We start from the raw sequence: 23,412 nt of genomic DNA on the forward strand, positions 1-23,412 counted from the left end.
CTTCAAAGATATAAATCATATATATAAATATAAGATATAAATCATATTTCTCCTTTAACTTCTATCAATTTTTTCTTTGGAAGTTTTCAGGTTGAAGCATACACATAGACAGTGAGTGTTATGACTTTTTGATTAATTGACCCTCATTCCTATAAAATATCTTCCCTTTCTCCTGCCAATATTCCTAGTCCTATAGTTTACTTCTACTAATCATTTTTATGATCTGTGTTTGCAAGGTGTATCTTTTTTCATCTTTTAACTTTTAACCTCTGTGTCCATATTTTTATGGGGAGGGAGGTGGGAGGGGTGTTCAGGATTGGGAACACGTGTACACCCCTGGTGGAGTCATGTTGATGTATGTCAAAACCAATACAATGTTGTAAAGTAATTAGCCTCTAATTAAAATAAATTTAATTAAAAAAAAATAAAATGTCTTTCCTGTAGACAACATGTAGTTAGTTCATGATTAGTTTTTTTACATTGTCTACTATAAGCCTTTTCTTGGAGTGATAATATTGTTAAATTTAATGTAGTTATCATTATGCTTGCATAAAAACGCTTAGGTCTTTATTTTCTACTTTACATCTGTATTCAGTTCCTGTTTTTCTGGGTATTTTTTAGAATGGGTTGAATATTTTAATAACAATTTTACCTTCACTGTTGATCAGTTTTCTATATCTCTTTGTTTTATTTTTAGTGACTGTTCTGGGACTTTTAATATGCATCTTTAATTCTTGGCAATTTGACTTCAAATAATTTATACTACTTTCACCTGTAGTATCAGAACCATACAACAATAATCTCCTGTGTTCACCCTCCTGTTTTTGTTCTAAATCCTCTAAAATTACTCATAGTGCAAGTCTGCTAGCAATGAATTTTCTCAAATATTGATAATCTGAAAAAATTATTTATCTCCATCATAAGAGTATTTTTAGTAGATCTAAATTACCAATTGGCAATTTATTTTTTCCTTTAGCTCTTTAAAAAAGATGTTCCATTTTATTCTCTTGTGAATTTTTTCTTCATGAGAAATTGGTGTTCTCTTGGTCTTTGTTCCGGCATTGTACAATTTTTATTTTTTTATGATTTACTTTTTAGCCACAATTTTCAGCAATGTGATTCATTGACATGGCTTTATTTTTCTTTGTATTCATTCTTTTATTGATTTTGTCAAGGCTCTTAGTTCTGAAAGTTAAAGTTTTCATCAAATGAAATGTGGATATCATAAAAATGTGGATAATTCTTTGCCAATTTCTTGTTTGCATATCTTCTGTCCCAACTGCCAGAACTCCAATTATACACTTTGATGGGCTCCTTGACTCTGCTTCATGGGTTACTGGGCAATATTGTTTGTTGCTTGCTGGTTTCACACTTGGTGTGCTTCATCTTGAAGTTACTATTGTTCTGTCATCAAGTTTACTGATCTTTTCTTCTGTAATATCTAATGTGCTTTAAGTATATCTGGTGAAATTCTTATTTTATAAGAAATTCAACTGTAGAACCTCAACTGCAGAAATTCAACCATAGAACCTGACAATTTTCAGAGAAATAATTGATAGAAGTTAAAGAAGAAATATGATTTATGTCTTATATTTCAAGTTTTTGAAGCTGAAATTTTGTTTTATTTAGGAGACCATTGAAACCTAGACAGCATATTAAAAAGCAGAGACATTACTTCGCCAGCAAAGGTCTATATAGTCAAAGCTATGGTTTTTCCAGTAGTCATGTATGGCTGTGAGAGTTGGATTATAAAGAAAGCTGAGTGCAAAAGAACTGATGCTTTTGAACTGTGGTGTTGGAGAAGACTCTTGAGGGTCCCTTGGATTGCAAAGAGATCCAACCAGTCCATCCTTAAGGAGATCAGTCCTGGGTGCTCAATGGAAGGACTGATGCTGAAGCTGAAACTCCAGTACTTTGGCCACCTGCTGGGAAGAACTGACTCATTTGAAAAGACCCTGATGCTTTGAAAGATTGAAGTCGAGAGGAGAAGGAATGACAGGATGAGATGGCTGGATGGCATCACCGACTCAGTGGGCATGAGTTTGAGTAAACTCTGGAAGTTGGTGATGGACAGGGAAGCCTGGTGTGCTGTGGTCCATGGGGTTTCAAGGAGTTGGACATGACTGAGTGACAACTGGACTGAGAACTATGACTTGGATTTCTTATTTATATATTGTATTTTTCAGACATCCTGGAGTGTGAAGTCAAGTGGGCCTTAGGAAGCATTAATACAAACAATGTTAGTAGAGGAGATGGAATTCAAGCTGAGCTATTTCAAATCCTAAAAGATAATGCTGTCAAAGTGATGGACTCAATATGTCAGCAGATTTGGAAAACTCAGCAGTGGCCACAGGACTGGAAATGGTCAGTTTTCATTCCAAAACCAAAAAAGTGCATTTACTTCACTTTTATATATTCTACCTTTCTCCTTGTTATGTTCCTATTTTCTTTAAATCCTTTACCATATTTATAAGAGCTATTTTAAATTTCTTGTTGAGTAATGTCATCTTTGTCTGTTAGAATTGAGTACTTTTTTCCTAATTATGGATCAAATTTGCTTCATCTTTGAATGCTTAGTATTCTGGGAAGAGGGGAATATAGATATTTTTGAATATTATGCTGTTGGCTGCTGGATTTTATTTTCTTCCATCAAAGAATGTTTCACTGTCAATCACAGCAAACACCCTCCTCCAACAACACAAGAGGCTACTCTGCACGTAGACACACCAAAAGGTCGATACTGAAAGTAGATTGTTTATATTCTTTGCAGCCAAAGATGGAGAAGCTCTATACAATCAGTAACAACAAGACCTAGAGCTGACTGTGGCTCAGATCATCAGCTCCTTATTGCAAAATTCAGGTTCAAATTGAAGGAAGTAGGGAAAACCACTAGGCCATTCAGGTATGACCTAAATCAAATCCCTTATGATTATACAGTGGAAGTGATGAATAGATTCAAGGGAGTATATCTGATAGACAGAGTGCCTGAAGAACTATAGATGGAGGTTCATAACATTGTACAGGAGGTGGTGATCAAAAGCATCCCCAAGAACACAGAAATGCAAGAAGGCAAAATGGTTTTCTGAGGAGGCCTTAAAAATAGCTGAGAAAAGGAGAGAAGAGAAAGGCAAAGGAGAAAAGGAAAGATATACCCATCTAAATGCAGAGTTCCAGAGTATAGCAAGGAGAGATAAGAAAGCCTTCTTAAGTGAACAATGCAAAGAAATTGGAGGAAACAACAGAATGGGAAAGACAAGAGATCTCTTCAATAAAATTAGACACCAAGGGAATATTTCAAGTAAAGATGGGCACAATAAAGGACACAAATGGTATGGACATACCAGAGCAGAAGAAATTAAGAAGAGGTGGAAAGAATACACAGAAGAGCTATACAAAAAAAGTCTTAATAACCTGGATAGCCACAGTGGTGTGGTCATTCATCTAGAGCCAGACGTCCTGGAGTGTGAAGTCAAGTGGGCCTTAGGAAGCATTACTACAAACTCTGTTAGTAGAGGTGATGGAATTCAAGCTGAGCTATTTCAAATCCCCAAAGATGATGCTGTTAAAGTGATGCACTCAATATCTCAGCAAATTTGGAAAACTCAGCAGTGGCCACAGGACTGGATAAGGTCAGTTTTCACTTCAATACCAAAGAAGAGCAATGCCAAACAATATTCAAACTACTGCCCGATCGCACTCACATCATATGCTAGCAAGGTTATGCTCAAAAACCTTCAAGCCAGGCTTCCATACTACTGAACCAAGAACTTCCAGATATAAAGCTGAATTTAGAAAAGGCAGAGGAACCAAAGGTCAAATTGCCAACATTAGTTGGTTTGTAGAAAAAAGCAAGGAAATTCCAGAAAAACATCTACTTCTGCTTCACTGACTGTGCTAAACCCTTTGTGTGGATCACAACTGAATGGAAAATTCTTAAAAAGATGAGAATACCAGACCGCCTTAACTGCCTCCTGAGAAACCTGTATGCAGATTAAGAAGCAACAGTTAGAACCAGGCACGAATAACGGGCTGGTTGCAAATTGGGAAAGAAGTACGTCAATGCTGTATATGGTCATCCTGCTTATTTAACGTAGATGCAGAGTGCATCATATGGAATGCTGGGCTGGATGAAGCACAAGCTGGGATCAAGATTGCTAGAAGAAATATCAATAACCTCAGATATGCAGATGACACCACCCTCATGGTAGAAAGCAAAGAGGAACTAAAAGAGCCTCATGATGAAGGTGAAAGAGGAGTGAAAAAACCTGACTCAACATTCAAAAAACTAAGATCATGGCAAATAGATGGGGAAACAATGGAAACAGTGGCAGATTTCGTTTTCTTGGGCTCCAAAATCACTGTAGAAGATGACTGTTGCCATGGAATTAAAAGACGCTTGCTGCTTGGAAGAAAAGCTATGACAAACACAGACAGAATATTAAAAAGCAGAGACATTACTTTGCCAACAAAGGTTCTTATTGTCAAAAAATCATATGGTTTTTTAATTAGTCATATACGGATGTGAGAATTTGACCACAAAGAAGGCTGAGTGCTGAAGAATTGATACTTTTTATTTGTGATGCCACAGCAACAGCAGCAGACACTTGATAGTCTCTAGGACTGCAAGGATATCAAATCAGTCCATCCTAAAGGAAATCAGCCCTGAATATTCATTGGAAGGACTGACGCTGAAGCTGAAACTCCAATACTTTGGCCACCCAATGTGAAGAGTTGACTCACTGGAAAACAAGCTGATGCTGGGAAAAATTGAAGTCAGGAGGAGAAGGGGACCACAGAGGATGAGATGGTTGGATGGCATCACTGACTTGATGGACAAGAGTTTGAGCAAGTTCCGGGAGCCAGTGAAACACAGGGAAGCCTGGCGTACTGCCGTCTATAGGGTCGCAAAGGGTAGGACACAAATGAGCAGCAGAGCACAGCAATTAAAGACGTGCTTTTTGGGCAAGTAGTTAATTATGAATTTTAAAGGCTTGGTTTAAGCTTCACTATGGCAAGTGTAAAGTAGCTTTTACTCTAGGTCTAATTTCATTCCAGTACTAAATTAAATGCAAAATTTCTCTTAATTGTGGGAGCTCTGGGAGGTGTTCCACTTATAAATCCCTTTAATTACATTCTCAGTTCATGGAATTTCATCAAATACATGCAGCTTTATTATTCAGCAACAAACTCAATGGGACCCTTATCGAGAATTTTTAGCTTTTTCACTTTGTATGTCCATTCTGTTTCACATACTGTCCCCCTCAGAACCTAACCACATCAGTCTCCAGTCTCCACATCCTTCACCAGGGAGACTAGTGGGCTATGCTTGTACTTCCCTCTTTTAACTATGGTCCAGAAGATCAGTTCAGTTCAGTCACTCAGTTGTGTCCGACTCTTTGTGACTCCAGGAATCACAGCACGCCAGGCCTCTCTGTCCATCACCAACTCCTGGAGTTCACCCAAACCCATGTCCATTGAGTCAGTGATGTCATCTAACCATCTCATCCTCTGTCTGTCCCCTTCTCCTCCTGCCCTCAATCTTTCCCAGCATCAAGGTCTTCTCAAATGAGTCAGCTCTTCGCATCAGGTGGCCAAAGTATTGGAGTTTCAGCTTCAATATCAGTCCTTCCAATGAATATTCAGGACTGATTTCCTTTAGGATGGACTGGTTGGATCTCCTTGCAGTCCAAGGGACTCTCAAGAGTCTTCTCCAGCACCACAGTTCAAAAGCATAAATTCCTTGGCACTCAGCTTTTTTCATAGTCCAACTCTCACATCCATACATGACCACTGGAAAAACCATAGCCTTGACAAGATGGACCTTTGTTGACAAAGTAATGTCTCTGCTTTTCAATATGCTATCTAGGTTGGTCATAACTTTCCTTCAAGGAGTAAGCGTCTTTCAATTTCATGGCTGCAATCACCATCTGCAGTGATTTTGGAGCCCCCAAAAATAAAGTCTGACACTGTTTCCACTGTTTCCCCATCTATTTCCCATGAAGTGATGGGACTGGATGCCATGATCTTCGTTTTCTGAATGTTGAGCTTTAAGCCAAGTTTTTCACTCTCCTTTTTCACTTTCATCAAGAGGCTCTTCAGTTCTTCACTTTCTGCCATAAGGGTGGTGTTATCTGGATATTTGAGATTATTAATATTTCTCCCAGCAATCTTGATTCCAGCCTGTGCTTCCTCTATCCCAGTGTTTCTCATGATGTACTCTGCATAGAAGTTAAATAAGCAGGGTGACAATATACAGCCTTGATGTACTACTTTCCCTATTTGGAACTAGTCTGTTGTTCCATGTCCAGTTCTATTTGTTGCTTCCTGACCTGCATACAGGTTTCTCAAGAGGCAGGTCAGGTGGTCTGGTATTCCTAGCTCTTTCAGAATTTTCTACAGTTTATTGTGATCCACACAATCAAAGGCTTTGGCATAATCAATAAAGCAGAAATAGATGTTTTTCTGGAACTCTCTTGCTTTTTCTATGATCCATTGTATGTTTGCAATTTGATCTCTGGTTCCTCTGCCTTTTCTAAATCCACCTTAAACATCAGGAAGTTCACAGTTCATGTATTGCTGAAGCCTGTCTTGGAGAATTTTGAGCATTACTTTACTAGCGTGTGAGATGAGTGCAGTTGTGCGGTAGTTTGAGCATTCTTTGGCATTGCCTTTCTTTGGGATTGGAATGAAAACTGACCTTTTCCAGTCCTGTGGCCACTGCTGAGTTTTCCAAATTTGCTGGCATATTGAGTGCAGCACTTTCACAGCATCATCTTTTAGGATTTGAAGTAGCTCAGCTGGAATTCCATCACCTCCACTAGCTTTGTTCATAGTGATGCTTTCTAAGGCCCACTTGACTTCACATTCCAGGATGTCTGGCTCTAGGTCAGTGATCACACCATCATGATTATCTGGGTCATGAAGATCTTTTTTGTACAGTTCTTCTGTGTATTCTTGCCACCTCTTCTGAATATCTTCTGCTTCTGTTAGGGCCATAACATTTCTGTCCTTTATTGAGCCCTTCTTTGCATGTAATGTCCCCTTGGTATCTCTAATTTTCTTGAAGAGATCCCTAGTCTTTCCCATTCTATTGTTTTCCTCTGTTTGTTTGCACTGATCTCTGAGGAAGGCTTTCTTATCTCTCCTTGCTATTCTTTGGAACTCTGCATTCAAGTGAGTATATCTTTCCTTTTTTCCTTTGCTTTCGCTTCCCTTCTTTTCACAGCTATTTGTAAGTCCTCCTCAGACAGCCATTTTGGTTTTTTGCAGAAGTACCTTCATGGAAAACACTGGGGAGACTGGAAGCCTCACCTCACTTGTTTCCCTTCTCTCAGAGATCACAATCATGTACTGCATTTTGATAACTGTCTGTAAAAAAATTACTTCATACATTTTTTCCCAGTTTTTAGTTATTTACATTAGGAGAGAAATTCATCTCCAGTTACTCCATCATAGCTGAAGATGGAATATTCTCCTTAGGTAATTTCTTTAAAGTTTAGTAATTCTTTTTCTATATGTCAGCTATATTCTTAACTTTAGCTTATTATATAAAATACTCAGATATTCAAGCAATAATTTCAATGACATTTGAAGAAATAATAAGGAGATGGGGGCATATGACATATAGTTATATTCCTATGGTAGTAATTAACTATTATATAGTAATATAACTATAATAGTAATATAACTATTATAGTATATAATAGTAATATAACTATTATAGTTATATTACTATGGTATTTGAGAAAATATTATAGGAGGACGCTCACTGAAGAACAAAATGATTATATTAGATTAATTTCTGAAAAAAAAGGGTAACTTGTCACAATGGTGAAATAAGAGATTTTTAAATTATAAAAGCTAAATAGATATGTATTTCTGGAAAAAGGCCTGTTGATGAAAATAAGTAGGCTGCTACATGGGAAAAGTGAGGATTACAAAGAATGAGGCAACCTGACCTCTAGCCAAGGTACTGAACTTGAGTGATACTCGATACAAAAGGATGCTTGGTAGGTATGGAAGAGGAAAAGGTATAGAATTCTGTGATGGATGGACAATGACCAGGCAATCATAAACCCGAATGTACGGTGTACAGAGAAACACCTAACTGCCTAATCTGTGTTAGCAACATTTTCCAGCACATTTATGCAGAAGAGGAGGAAAATAAGCTCTCTGAAATAAAGAAATACATTCACATCATTTGTTTTCTGTCAGCTCAGGAGCATACAATAATCACAGGGGAGAAAAGCTCTTTCTTTTCACGATAGTGAGATTCTTCCCACAAGCCAAAAGCATCACGATGCCAAGGCTGCTTTGTAAAAGCGATTTGGGAAAGCATTATCTGTGTGAAAATGCTAAGCCACCTGCTTTGCAAAAAACAAGACACCAGTGTTAAGCAAAGAAACCATCTATAGACTTACACTGTAAGTCAACTCTAAGAACATGCAAGGCAGAAATCTGGTCTAGAAACTGTGGAAATTAAGGCTAACTCAGGATTTTCTATCTCTCAAGTAGCTCTCAATTCAGAAGAATAAAGTTGAGATAAAATTGGACAAGTCATTGTTCAGAATTTAGTCTAAAGAGAGAAAACCACGTCAAACATTGTAATTTGTAGAATTTAAAAAGTTTTAATATAATTAAAAGAATAAAAACATTAAATTAAGTTTAATAACAGAATGTGATGTGCTTTTAAAACTTATAACTTAGTAAAATATGAAAAGAAAAGTCAGGTTCAGTAAGGTCTTAATAAGCCATTGGAGATAACATTTTCTACATTATTCCAAGGTTCCAAAGAGAAGGATTTAACTCTTAGAGATATATATATATATATATTTCTATAATTTTCTGATTAGTAACTACTGAGAACCTCAAAATGGATTAATTCATTATCTTGACATGGAAACAACTATGACATCATCGTGTTGAAAAAGGAAAGTCTAAGTCACTGTGAATACTGATTTATTTCTTGTGAACTCATAGCTCCCTAAAGAGGTGGAATTACACTTAACGTGTTGCAGATATAAAGTCTGTTCTGCACACCTAAGGGTTTTCTTCCCTCTTCATCATGGAGTGGTGTACAGGACAATAAGCTTAATGTATTTTATAATAACTGATACAAAAAATGAAAAACAGTCATTGTTAAAGCTGAAAAAGTAAAACAAATGATACCTTCTAATATTAAAATAGTTTAACTTTTTTTTCTAAAATTATCAAATCTATGATTAGATCTGATAACCTGAAAGGTTTCGGGATGATAGTGTCTCCAAAAACCTACCTCTTGTACATTTTTGTTTGCACTCTTCCAGAGTTTCAAATCGATTCTGATTTCCTTTACATCCTCCATATATAAATTCTTCACATTGTTGAGTATGAATATTGAAAAAAAACCTCTTTATCATTGCTTTGCATGGGCCATCATCTACTCTCATGGCACAAAATGAATGCACAGGTTTCAGTGGAGGCAACTCAGCATCTACAAGGTAAAAATAAAAGAATAACATATAATCCTTCATCAACACTGTAATAGTGTTACTTCCTTTTCATTTCCTTTTTAATACATTTTAATTTTAAGGAAAAGTACAACAATAATAAAACAGGCTGATATAAGAAACTATAAAATTATCCAAAAGGTAGATAAATATATAAACTCACCAAATGAGACAGATCTTACCAACTTTATTAAACTTTGTTGATTATTAACCAACTATTAGGGGAAAATGTTGACATTTGTAATAGGTTCTTATTATTGCTTAAACTTGTACCAGTTGACCAATATGTAACTGAGTCATAGAGCTGTCTCCCTAATCAATAGCTGCATCATTTTTTACATATAAAACAAGTCTTTAAAAGCAACAATATTAGAGCTGATACATGACTCCACGTCTTATGAAAAAAATTAACGGTATCTATGTTCATATATGTGTGTATATATCTTACTACATTAAACTATTTCCTAATTATGAAAATTTATGTAACTTATAAATTCCACATAATTTATTTTCTTAAAGTAAACACACAAGGGCTTCCCTGGTAGCTCAGTTGGTAAAGAATCCACCTGCAATGTGGGAGACCCTGGTTCGATTCCTGGATTGGGAAGATCCCTGGAAAAGGGAAATGCTACACACTCCAGTATTCTGGCCCAGAGAATTCCATGGACTGTATAGTCCATGGGGTCCCAAAGAGTTGGACACAACTGAGCGACTTTTACTTTTACACTATATGTACAAGAACGTCTTTCTATAGAAATCAATATATAATAGCATTTTAGAGTATTATATATAACTGTATATAAACAAAAATGACTTATAAAAAATATATAGTTTCCCTTTATCACTGAAGTTACAATTGTCAATTCAAATGCAAAAATAAGTGAAAGCATTTTCTGAGTAATACATTTCTGCATAATTGTGAATGCTATTTATATTCCTATGTTTACTTAAAGACTGATAATTTTATACTTGACATTCCAAGTTGTTAGAAAGATGTGAGAAGTTAGAAGGCTTTCATCAAAGACACTATGTGGTACATCTGACTGAGAGATGGCTCACCATGTGTCACTGAATTATCATTTTATGTTTATCTACTCTAGATAGGGCTGACCAAATTTTGATTTATCAGTTTTATAAGTATCTGATAGAGGAGCTATCCCACGTTGAAGATCAGGAAGGGCGGCGGTGAGGAGATACCCCTTGTCCAAGGTAAAGAGCAGCGGCTGCACTTTGCTGGAACAGCCTTGAAGAGATACCCCACGCCCAAGGTAAGAGAAACCCAAGTAAGACGGTAGGTGTTGCAAGAGGGCATCAGAGGGCAGACACACTGAAACCATACTCACAGAAAACTAGTCAGTGAAATCACACTAGGACCACAGCCTTGTCTAACTCAACAAAACTAAGCCATGCCCGTGGGGCAACCCAAAATGGGCGGGTCATGGTGGAGAGATCTGACAGAATGTGGTCCACTGGAGAAGGGAAAGGCAAACCACTTCAGTATTCTTGCCTTGAGAACCCCATGAACAGTATGAAAAGGCAAAATGATAGGATACTGAAAGAGAAACTCCCCAGGTCAGTAGGTGCCCAATATGCTACTGGAGATCAGTGGAGAAATAACTCCAGAAAGAATGAAGGGATGGAGCCAAAGCAAAAACAATGCCCAGCTGTGGATGTGACTGGTAATAGAAGCAAGGTCCGACGCTGTAAAGAGCAATATTGCATAGGAACCTGGAATGTCAGGTCCATGAATCAAGGCAAATTGGAAGTGGTCAAACAAGAGATGGCAAGAGTGAATGTTGACATTCTAGGAATCAGCAAACTGAAATGGACTGGAATGGGTGAATTTAACTCAGATGACCATTATATCTACTACTGCAGGCAGGAATCCCTCAGAAGAAATGGAGTAGCCATCATGGTCAACAAAAGAGTCCGAAATGCAGTACTTGGATGCAATCTCAAAAACGACAGAATGATCTCTGTTCATTTCCAAGGCAAACCATTCAATATCACAGTAATCCAAGTCTATGCCCCAACCAGTAACGCTGAAGAAGCTGAAGTTGAACGGTTCTATGAAGACCTCCAAGACCTTTTAGAAGTAACACCCAAAAAAGATGTCCTTTTCATTATAGGGGACTGGAATGCAAAAGTAGGAAGTCAAGAAACACTTGGAGTAACAGGCAAATTTGGCCTCGGAATACGGAATGAAGCAGGGCAAAGACGGATAGAGTTTTGCCAAGAAAATGCACTGGTCATAACAAACACCCTCTTCCAACAAGACAAGAGAAGACTCTATACATGGACATCACCAGATGGTCAACACCGAAATCAGATTGATTATATTCTTTGCAGCCAAAGATAGAGAAGCTCTATACAGTCAACAAAAACAAGACCAGGAGCTGACTGTGGCTCAGACCATGAACTCCTTATTGCCAAATTCAGACTTAAATTGAAGAAAGTAGGTTTTCCGCCAGCCTCGCCATGGTGGCGATTCCTCCAGACTCTTGGCAGCCGCCCAACGTGTACCTGGAGACCAGCATGGGGATCATCATGCTGGAGCTGTACTGGAAGGATGCTCCAAAGACCTGTAAGAACTTCGCTGAATTGGCTCGTTGAAGTTACTACAACGGCACCAAATTCCACAGAATCATCAAAGACTTTATGATCCAGGGAGGTGACCCAACAGGGACAGGTCGAGGTGGTGCGTCTATCTATCGCAAGCAGTTTGAAGATGAACTTCATCCAGACTTGAAATTCACAGGGGCTGGAATTCTCGCGATGGCCAATGCAGGGCCTGACACCAATGGCAGCCAGTTCTTTGTGACCCTGGCTCCCACCCAGCGGCTTGATGGCAAGCATACCATTTTTGGCCATGTGTGTCAGAGTATAGGCATGGTGAATCGAGTTGGAATGGTGGAAACAAACTCCCAGGACTGCCCCGTGGACGATGTGAAGATCATTAAGGCATACCCTTCCGGGTAGACTTGCTGCTCTCTTGGCCACACCCTGGTCTTCGGAGATGGCCCCAACAAACCAGTTTGCAGATGACCTAGAATGACTCATAACTCTAAACTTCATTTTGGCCTTGCAAATCTGAGGCACTGAGGAGGCCTGGGGTCTTGGGTGAGTTAGAGATGAAAGTGTATTTTGATCAGATGCTTCTTTTCTCTTCCCCAGTGCCTACGTTGACTGAGCATTTGCAGAAATGCTTTTACACAATCTTTCACAGATAGCTGCTCACTGCACATGACCCACAATGCTCCTTCTCGTGTGTGTCTGCTTTATGTACTTAATACAAAGTGAAGCCAACTCTGTCATTTTGCAGTGCCTAACAACCTCTTGTAGAAATTTATATTCTGGCCTACACTGCAGTCTTTAGTGGCTGACAGCCATAGAATTCAAAACCAAGTAGTGTCTATCAGCCCTCTTAACTGTGTGCGCCCCCTATTTCAGTCTCTTGCATTTGTTCTTCCAGGGATTGTATGTATCTTTGTATATATTTTTCCTCTCAGAACATCAACACTGCTGTTTCTGACACTTAGACATCCCACACAAAGCTACACTGAATTTTTGCCAAATGAAAAATGTATCCAACAATCAAGTTTCTAAGAAGGTGTCAAGTGGGGAATAATAATATGTAATAATCGAGAAATGAATTTATTAAAAATAAGCAGACGCACTGACCATTTTTTCTCCAGGAAGGAGTAGAAATCTGTAGTGAGCATAAAGGCAGACTGTGAGTTCTCCTTAAAAAAACAGTATTCTCATAAAGGAGAAGCACCACTTAAGTTTTTTTAAACTAAGACTTAAGAGAAATTAGGTAAGAGAGTTTATGTATATTTTTTTAATCTTTGTAATTTTTTTTAAGGAGGGAGTGGTGAGGGAAAGGAAGTTAATACCTATGGAATGCATAGAAACTTCCAAAATAAAATGCCATTGATGGTTGAAATAAAAAAAAAAATTGAAGAAAGTAGGGAAAAACACTAGACCATTCAGGTATGACCTAAATCAAATCCCTTATGATTATACAGTGGAAGTGAGAAATAGATTTAAGAGCCTAGATCTGATAGATAGAGTGCCTGATGAATTATGGATTGAGGTTCATGACATTGTACAGGAGATAGGGATCAAGACCATCCCCATGGAAAAGAAATGCAAAAAAGCAAAATGGCTGTCTGGGGAGGCCTTACAAATAGCTGTGAAAAGAAGAGAAGCGAAAAGCAAAGGAGAAAAGGAAAGATATAAACATCTGAATGCAGAATTCCAAAGAATAGCAAGAAGAGATAAGAAAGCCTTCAGCAATCAATGCAAAGAAATAGAGGAAAACAACAGAATGGGAAAGACTAGAGATCTCTTCAAGAAAATTAGAGATACCAAGGGAACATTTCATGCAAAGATGGGCTTGATAAAGGACAGAAATGGCATGGACCTAACAGAAGCAGAAGATATTAAGAAGAGATGGCAAGAATACACAGAAGAACTGTACAAAAAAGATCTTCATGACCCAGATAATCATGATGATGTGATCACTCACCTAGAGCCAGACATCCTGGAATGTGAAGTCAAGTAGGCCTTAGAAAGCATCACTATGAACAAAGCTAGTGGAGGTGACGGAATTTCAGTTGAGCTGTTCCAGGTCCTGAAAGATGATGCTGTTAAAGTGCTGCACTCAATATGCCAGCAAATTTGGAAAACTCAGCAGTGGCCACAGGACTGGAAAAGGTCAGTTTTCATTCCAATCCCAAAGAAAGGCAATGCCAAAGAATGCTCAAACTACCACACAATTGCACTCATCTCACATGCTAGTAAGGTAATGCTTAAAATTCTCCAAGCCAGGCTTCAGGAATATGTGAACTGTGAACTTCCTGATGTTCAAGCTGGTTTTAGAAAAGGCAGAGGAACCAGAGATCAAATTGCCAACATCCGCTGGATCATGGGAAAAGCAAGAGAGTTCCAGAAAAACATCTATTTCTGCTTTATTGACTATGCCAAAGCCTTTGACTGTGTGGATCACAATAAACTATGGAAAATTCTGAAAGAGATGGGAATACCAGACCACCTGATTTGCCTCTTGAGCAATTTGTATGCAGGTCAGGAAGCAACAGTTAGAACTGGACATGGAACACAGACTGTTTCCAAATAGGAAAGGGAGTTCGTCAAGGCTGTATATTGTCGTCCTGTTTCTTTAACTTATTTGCAGAGTACATCATGAGAAACGCTGGACTGGAAGAAACACAAGCTGGAATCAAGATTGCCGGGAGAAATATCAATGACCTCAGATATGCGGATGATACCACCCTTATGGCAGAAAATGAAGAGGAACTAAAAAGCCTCTTGATGAAGGTGAAAGTGGAGAGTGAAAAAGTTGGCTTAAAGCTCAACATTCAGAAAACTTTGAAGGTCATGGCATCCGGTCCCATCACTTCATGGGAAATAGATGGGGACACAGTGGAAACAGTGTCAGACTTTATTTTTCTCGGCTCCAAAATCACTGCAGATGGTGACTGCAGTCATGAAATTAAAAGACGCTTACTCCTTGGAAGGAAAGTTATGATCAACCTAGATAGCATGTTCAAAAGCAGAGACATTACTTTGCCAACAAAGGTTCGTCTAGTCAAGGCTATGGTTTTTCCTGTGGTCATGTATGGATGTGAGAGTTGGACTGTGAAGAAGCCTGAGCGCTGAAGAATTGATGCTTTTGAACTGTGGTGTTGGAGAAGACTCTTGAGAGTTCCTTGGACTGCAAGGAGATCCAAGCAGTCCATTCTGAAGAAGATCAGCCCTGGGATTTCTTTGGAGGAAATGATGCTAAAGCTGAAACTCCAGTACTTTGGCCACCTCATGCGAAGAGTTGACTCATTGGAAAAGACTCTGATGCTGGGAGGGATTGGGGGCAAGAGGAAAAGGGGACGACAGAGGATGAGATGGTTGGATGGCATCACTGACTCGATGGACATGAATCTGAGTGAACTCCGGGAGTTGGTGATGGACAGGGAGGTGTGGCCTGCTGCGATTCATGGGGTCGCAAAGAGTCAGACACAACTGAGAGACTGATCTGATCTGATCTTATAAACAGATCTCAAAAGTCATGTGAATAATTTTGAGAAGTGAGCTAGAATACAAACATTCTGACATTTTGAATTGTATAGGTATATTCCATAATTTCAGAAATTCCTAGGGCTTCCTCCATAGCTCAGTTGATAAAGAATCCGCCTGCAATGCAAGAGATCCTGGTTTGATTCCTGGGTCAGGAAGATCCCCTGGAGAAGTGATATGCTACCCACTCCAGTATTCTTGGGCTTCCCTGGTGTCTCAGATGATAAAGAATCCACCCGCAATGCAGGAAACATGGGTTTGATCCCTGGGTTGGGAAGATCCCCTGAAGGAGGGCAGGCAACCCACTCCAGTATTCTTTCCTGGAGAATCCCCATGGACAGAGAAGCCTGACAGGCTATACCCATGGGGTAACAAAGAGTCGGACACAACTGAGTGACTAAGCACAGCACAACACAGCATAGCACTTCTGATATAATATGATGGTCCTGATTCCCAAGTTACAGTTATTATGGGACTTTACAGACACCAAATCATTGCAGCAGTGCTTCAGACAAGCACCTTTAAAGAGGATGCCTGTAGAATGTGGAAAACATTGCCTGAGTTGCCATATACTGTATATGTAGGAGAACTATTTCTTATAATAATTTTTATCAGATTTTTCTCATTGATAATTGCCAACATTTTTGACTTTTCATATATGTGATATTCTTTATCATCATGCCAAATTTTTAGTTTAGATTTTATGTTTTAAGGATAGAAATACCAGCCTATTTTCAACGTGTTATTTAGTAATCGTGCCACCAGGTGGCGGCAGTGCACCACACACAGAGTCTTGGTAGGAAAGACAGCAAACGGTTCACGGAGATTTCTGTGCGCCGGACATTTTGCAATTATGTTATTTAATAATCACAAGGCATTTTTATCTCCACTGTGCAAATTATAAAATAATACTGCAAAAATTAACTTCTCAGTTCACACTCTAAGTGATGGCTTTAGATCTGACCCCCAGATAATTTTATATCAGATATCTCACACCTTCTTAATAACTGAGTGATACAGTCACAGATCTGTGTGACTGAGATTCCTTAATTGATATTTAAATCAAGAACGTGGATTGAGTTTTACAATTTCTACTCAATAAATTTTTCTAGTTTTACTTTATAAAACAGAATAGTTTTTTTTTTTTCTTGTTTTTCCTTTTTCAAAAAAATTTTTATTTTGTATTGGGATATGGCCAATTAACAATGTTTGATAGTTTCAGGTGGACAGCAAAGGGACTCAACCTATACATATACATGTATCCATTCTCTCCCAAACTCCCCTCCCTCCCAGGCTGCCACATAACTTTGTAAAAGGTTTCAATGATGAAAGCAGGTAATGCTTTTATAACAATTTCTTAAACAAAGCACTAAGAATTAATTTGATTAACATATTTTACTAATTATTATCTAATTATTCATTTTCACCATTCAAATTTTATGGTATTTCTTACACAAATCCTGCATTAGAATATTCTTTATTCTTTTGTGCAGTGAGCTTGTGACCTCACACTTGAGCAACATCATTCCTGATTGGGGGAGTGATCACGTGGCTCCTTTAAACACAAAGCCATGCCACTACTAAAACTGGATGAAAGTCTGTCTTGTTTTCACTTTTTACTTTAGATAAACCTTTTCAAAAGTTAACAACTGTGTGCTGATCGTATATGTCAGGCACCATGCTGTCATGGCAGATGTGACGGAAGATTAAGTGTCAGTGATCTCCACCCCATGCCCCAACTTCATGGCTCATGCAGACACTCAGACTTACTTATATAAATATTAAAGAACTTCAAGATGCTGTGACCATGTTTAATAAGATACTTAAGCTGCTCTGAGGGGGTCAGCGGTAACTTTCCTTCCTGAAACTTGAAGAAAGCATTGACTATGACAAGGATCTACCTAAGGCCATACAACTGGAAAACACATACAGGGCAATGTAACAGGAATTTAATTTGATGAAATAAACAGAATTATGGTTCATATTTAATCATGTTCATAATTGATTCCTTGCATTTTGTTTTTCAGAGTCTGAGGATTACAATTTCACTCTTCCTCCCCCTGGTTCTGGGGTACCTGAGGGGAGGGCTCAGGGTAATATTTAGGGATGTGTCAAGTCCTTGGTTGTTAGAGTCCTCCTCCTCCTGGGATTTGTCTGGAAACCTAGAGCTTTAAGATAACGTACTGCCTGGGAGTCTACATGCTACTTGACTCTCTCACTAAAAGACTGGTTTCTCTGGAAAGATAGAACACAGACATGTATTCTGCCTTCTCTGTGCTAGGAAATGTGCCAGCTGCTTTTATGCAATTTACATAACAGCCATCTGAATGTAGTTATTTACATCACTTATTTATAGATTAGGATACTGGGAGTCAGAGAGTTTATATAAACTCATCTAATTTTGCAAAGCTGCCATATGACAAACTACAAATGCATACTTAGGCGCATCTGATTCTAAGTGTTATGAAATAGACTTGCTTTTCTCTAAATGTTCCCTGATAATTTTGTCTCTCCTAGTCCGAAGGGATTTTTTTTTAAAGAAAGTTTTCACCACAATTTTTTTGTCATTTTTTTTTTTTTATCAAGAAGTTTTTCTATTTCATCCTCCCTGCTGGTTGACTTAATTTTAAAATGGCTACTATTGACTTATGACAGAAGCCATAAAATCTCATAATGTTTTTCAATAAAATACTAGTACATTATTTCACTGAACTTCTATAAAATGATGGCATGACCATGGCATAATGTAGATGATATCTCCAAAATTAAATTGAGACAGACACTGTGTTTAATCACTCAGTTGTGTCTGACTCTTTGGGACTCCATGGACTCTAGCCCAGCAGGCTCCTCTGTCCATGGAGATTCTCCAGGAAAGAATACTGGAGTGGGTTGCCATGCCCTCCTTCAGGGGATCTTCTCAACCCAGGGAACAAACCCAGGTCTCCCACATTGTGGGCAGATTCTTTACCAGCTGAGCCACTAGGGAAGCCCAAGAATACTGGAGTGGGTAGCCTATCCCTTCTCCAGGGGAACTTCCTGGTCCAGGAATTTTGAACCAGGGTCTCTGGAATTGAGGGTGAATTCTTTACCAGCTGAGCTACCAGGGAAGCCCAGAGACAGACAAAGCATCCTGCTAACACAGGATTAATTGAAAATAAAACAAAAACAAGACTGCATAACTCTGTGCAGCCAGTCAGCTAAGTGGTCTTCACATCTGGCTTTACAACCAAGGTTTTTCCTTATCCAGCTGGATTTGGTCTGTATTTACCCAGAGATTTTAAACTTGGGTTTAAACATTGATGGGTTAATTCTGTTTTCTTTGCTGACTGTGGCAGTAGCAACAACTTTAGGAACCTCCTGATTAACTGGCATTCACTTTCTCAGCCTAATTGAGAGAACTTCTTGGACTAGGTGAATACTGGGAACACGTGGACTCTTTCTCCTCCCACTTCCTAAAATGGGATTGCCTGCTTTTCTCCTATTAGGATTTACTTTAATCTCTGTATTCCTTCTCTATCTACCTCCATAATATTAAAATTTTAGCCATCCCTTTTTTGAGAAATGAGCAGAATGAAGGATTAGATCTCATCTCATAGTGATGGCATTCCTACTTTAATAAGACACATAATGGTTTTTAACTTTATCAAATAACATTCCATCTTTAGGAAATTTTCCCAACAATATATATTTTTTTTAGTGGCATACAACAATAAGCCTTTGCTTTTCACACATGGATAGGACGTGACTGACCCTTTTGATCCCAGCTGGGTTTGCTTCTCATCTACCAGTCCGCTGGGGCTGCTGTAGGCTGGGCTTGCTTGGGTGGGTGGAGCTCAAGCTGTGGGTCCAGCTGGAGCAGACCTTCAAGTCTGCTCCCAGTGTCTGCTTCTTGGGTGCGGGCTGAAGTGGTGTAGCATGGACATCTGGACTTCCCCAGGTCAAGCTCTCAGACAGCCAAGTACAGATGAGGCCCCCTCTTCTTTGTGTCAACAGCAGTACCCTATGAATGCCTCTATCATTTCACTTACTACACTGTACTGAAATAACCTGTCTTCCTTGTGAAATCATGACATTTTGGAGAACCCAGTCTCAGTCATCAGGTCTTCCCTAGCATCTACCAGAGTTTCAGGCACATAAGATGTGTTTATTCAATCTGTATCAAAGGGAAGTACACTGAACAAAATCACACTAAACAGCTGTAAGCGATATGAAATAAAAAGGTATTTGTGGAAATCGTTCGTACATCACAAACACACATATGAATAGAAGCTTTCATTTTGTTCAGCCTCTCATTATTAACAATGAGTTGAAGTTTCTATCAATAGTGTACTAATTTGCCACAAAATATTGCTTTTAAGAAAGAAATCTATAATAATGATCACTACACAGTCTCCTCCTTGTTCTATTGCTTTATTGTTAGAACAGCTGACCCTTGAGCAACACGGGTTTGATCTGCGTGGGCCCACGTTTACAGATTTTTTTTTCAACAGTCAATACTGCAGTAGTGCATGATCTGTGGTTGGCTGAATCTGCATGCAGAACTCCAGACATAAAGGAATTGTGGATACAGAGGGCTAAATATGAGTTACACGTGGATGCTCTACTTCACTGATGGTGCACCAGCTCCTGCATCGCTCAAGAGTCAACTGTATTTTATTTTTAAGCACAGAACTTTATGGGAGTAGAACTATCTTCTGTTATCCCCATCTCCTGGTATCCAGCTTGGCTGTATTCTCACACTGGACTCATCTGAGAAGTTCTTGTTTGAGGAATATAAAGACAGGAAGGAGAGAAAAACTGAAACCTTCAATGCCTGCTGTTTCCTTTTCCTTCTCACACTTTTCACAGTCAAACGTGACATCAAGGTTCATAGAGAGCTGTATCTATATCATTTTATTTTACTTGCAATTTTCCAGAGATACTTCAGGTTTTAATATACAATCTGAGAAATGAGAGATCTTCTTCCCTAATGTGACTTTTTTTTTGTACTAAGGTTTTGGAAAAATATCATTTCAATAAAACTTCTTTTCTTTCAAGATGAAGAAAAATATATTAATTTTTGGATTAAAAGGATGAATGCTTCTAACATTTTACCTGTAATGTTTGTATATTCTTCACCTTCCTCAGGAACAGCATTGAGAGGGGCAGAAGCACAGCTAAGCAGCAGACATACAGAAACCCCCCAAATCTGTTCTTTCTTCATTATGTTAATGAAGATTTCAGAGATGTCTGAAATATAAAACATAGATATACCTAATGAATAGAGAGTTGATGTGGATTTATACACATCAACTTAGGAATCTTAAGCATAGCTTTGACATTTATGACATTCTATGACACTTAATGTGTATTCTCATACATCTCTGTTTACAAATTCCTTAAGTCATATTTAAAACATGTATTAGCATTCAGTATAGTAGACACACATATTTTCAGTGCATATAGCTAATAACATTCAAATACACAGGTCATGGTTCAGTCTTGAAAATACACACTTAAATAGCAATAATTGAGACATGGGTAATGCTTATCAACATGACTAAGTGTGTATTAAGATCCATTTCATATGTAATTCTATTTGCCACATCTTTTTCATAACTATTCTTTTCTGAGTCAGAACTAATTTTATTTGAAATTTTCTATCATTTCTTGAATACAACTTTCAATTTCTGATTCCTCTTTCCCTTTACTACCATGTTCAAAAAAGAAATACATTTCCAAATGTTCATCTTGCTGCTGCTGCTAAGTCACTTCACTCATGTCCGACTCTGTGCGACCCCATAGATGGCAGCCTACCAGGCTCCTCCATCCATGGGATTTTCCAGGCAAGAGTACTGGAGTGGGGTGCCGTTGCCTTCTCCAAATGTTCATCTTTGTTTCCTTTAAAATATATTTCTGTTTTTATACAATTCCTAACCAGATTTCCTATGAGATTGCAAACAGAACTGTTGAAAAAAGAAATGTCTTAACATTATAGCCAGTTGTTTGCCCCAATTTTTCTCCATCAATTTAAGGAGTTATCTCATGCAAAAGAGTTTCACAGAAAAGTGACTTTAAGTTATAAATCAACACATTTACAGCCTATAGGAAACAGATTTCAGGAGAAGAGTGAGACTTCCTGTTTCAAAATTATTTAAGATCCATAGCAAAAAATAATGGAAAAGCACACTTAAAGGCTATTTTTCCTTTGTATTCAAAAGTGGAAGGAAATGTGTAATGTTCATGCAGCATGGGCAGAGAAAAGAAGAGAATGCATGCACATTCTCAGTCGCTGCTGCCATCGGAATCAGGAAGGAAACAGCAATGTTATCAGTACATGTTCACAAATGCAGGAACCGATACTCCATCAAAAACAATTTAGTATTTTGTTTATGTCTGTAGTGGATCACAGCTACAGTATACATCATTAAAGTGTAGTCTTAAGTAATAAGTAAAGTGATAAATGACAATTTGCATTAAACTTCATTAAAACCACCAGTGAAATGGATAATCTATTTTCTCACGACACTGCAAATATTAACACATTTTAAAATTATATTTGGTAGCAGTGCTATATACCTTCTAAATCATATCATAAAGTACTTGAATCCACACATATATATATATATATATATATATGTATTTAAATGTATGCACAAATATACATATGCACCATTGGCCTTTGACCAATATGGATTGAACTATGTGGATTCACTTATATGTGGATCTTTTTCAATAGTAAATGCTATAGTACTACCTGATCTATGATTGCTTGAATTTTTGGACTTGGAACTGCTGATATACAGGAAACATGAACATGAAGGAATTTGCATAAGAAGGGCCTAGTCAAAAGAGTATGACTTCTTTTCTTCCTGGACTAGGTTCACAAAGCTTGAGCTCAGAAATGATAGGGAAGTGTCCCACAGCTTAACCAATATGCTTGAGGTCAAAAGTTACAGGAGATTAGCAAGTATTTGGTGGATTCTATAAAAGGGTCAGGAAATATGAATATGTCAAAACACTGCAAATATTAATGTAAATATCTGAGTTTAAGGGTGGAGTGGATAGGTGTAGCTCCCAGGAGAAGCGGGTTATTGCTTCTAGAAAAAAAGGGAGTTGAACAGAAAAAACTATGAGTATGCTATTTAAGAAGCCATAGCTAATTAATGACTGATACAGATCTTAAATTCAAGTGAGCAAACTGCTAGTTCAGTGCTTTCTTCTCCATAATATTGCTTCTGAAAAGTGACCAAAAGCATTAAATAATACAATTTCTAAGAGCAATGTAGAAGATTGATTTGGGTGCACCACTGAAAAGATATAGTACGACAAGTTATAACATTCATAAAATTGCAATTTGTGGTGATCAGAGAGAACTGATTTAATTATATGTTATTGTAATTTACTTATTTTTTAAATTTCAAGATGCATTACATTGCAAAGTGACAAGATAAATAACAAACCCAAACTGAAGCTGTGTACTAATTGACTCACTTCTTATACATCCTTGTACCTTTCTGCACTCTACTGTCTTACTAGCTGGCCCTGTTAAAAATATGTATTACCCAATCTAGTATCATACACAAAAATTGACTCAAGAAAATTCAACCATTTAAATGTGAAAGGTAAAACATTAAATGCTAGGAGAAAAAACACAGGAGACTATATTTATGGTGAAGTTGGCAAGCATTTTTGAATCAGGATATAGACAGCACCGGTTAAATACAATAAAACAGTGATAACTGTATTTCATTAAAATCAAGAAATTCTGTTCATCAAAGGAAATATCATTAAGATATTGAAAAGGCAAGTTGTGAGGAAGTATTTGAAATTCATATATCTTAAGATTATA

At 37.9% G+C, this 23,412-nt stretch overlaps 1 protein-coding gene and 1 pseudogene across 2 annotated transcripts in view; one reads left to right on the top strand and one right to left on the bottom strand.

Moving 5' to 3' along the window:
• Nucleotides 1–23,412, bottom strand: part of TFPI (tissue factor pathway inhibitor) — a 96,281-nt gene that overhangs the window by 28,996 nt on the left and 43,873 nt on the right. For both annotated transcript variants that reach the window (XM_070359371.1, XM_005889544.2), the window contains exons 2-3: nucleotides 20,676–20,810; nucleotides 9,275–9,472 (exon numbers count right to left, since the gene is read on the bottom strand). In XM_070359371.1, the coding sequence (XP_070215472.1) occupies nucleotides 9,275–9,472; nucleotides 20,676–20,784 (307 nt within the window). In that variant the 5' untranslated portion in view covers nucleotides 20,785–20,810. The remainder of the gene's footprint in view (nucleotides 1–9,274; nucleotides 9,473–20,675; nucleotides 20,811–23,412) is intronic.
• LOC138990426 (peptidyl-prolyl cis-trans isomerase-like 1 pseudogene) lies at nucleotides 11,954–13,371 on the top strand (annotated as a pseudogene).

This window comes from Bos mutus, chromosome 2 (assembly GCF_027580195.1).
Source record: "Bos mutus isolate GX-2022 chromosome 2, NWIPB_WYAK_1.1, whole genome shotgun sequence".
Classification (NCBI taxonomy): Eukaryota; Metazoa; Chordata; class Mammalia; order Artiodactyla; family Bovidae; genus Bos; species Bos mutus.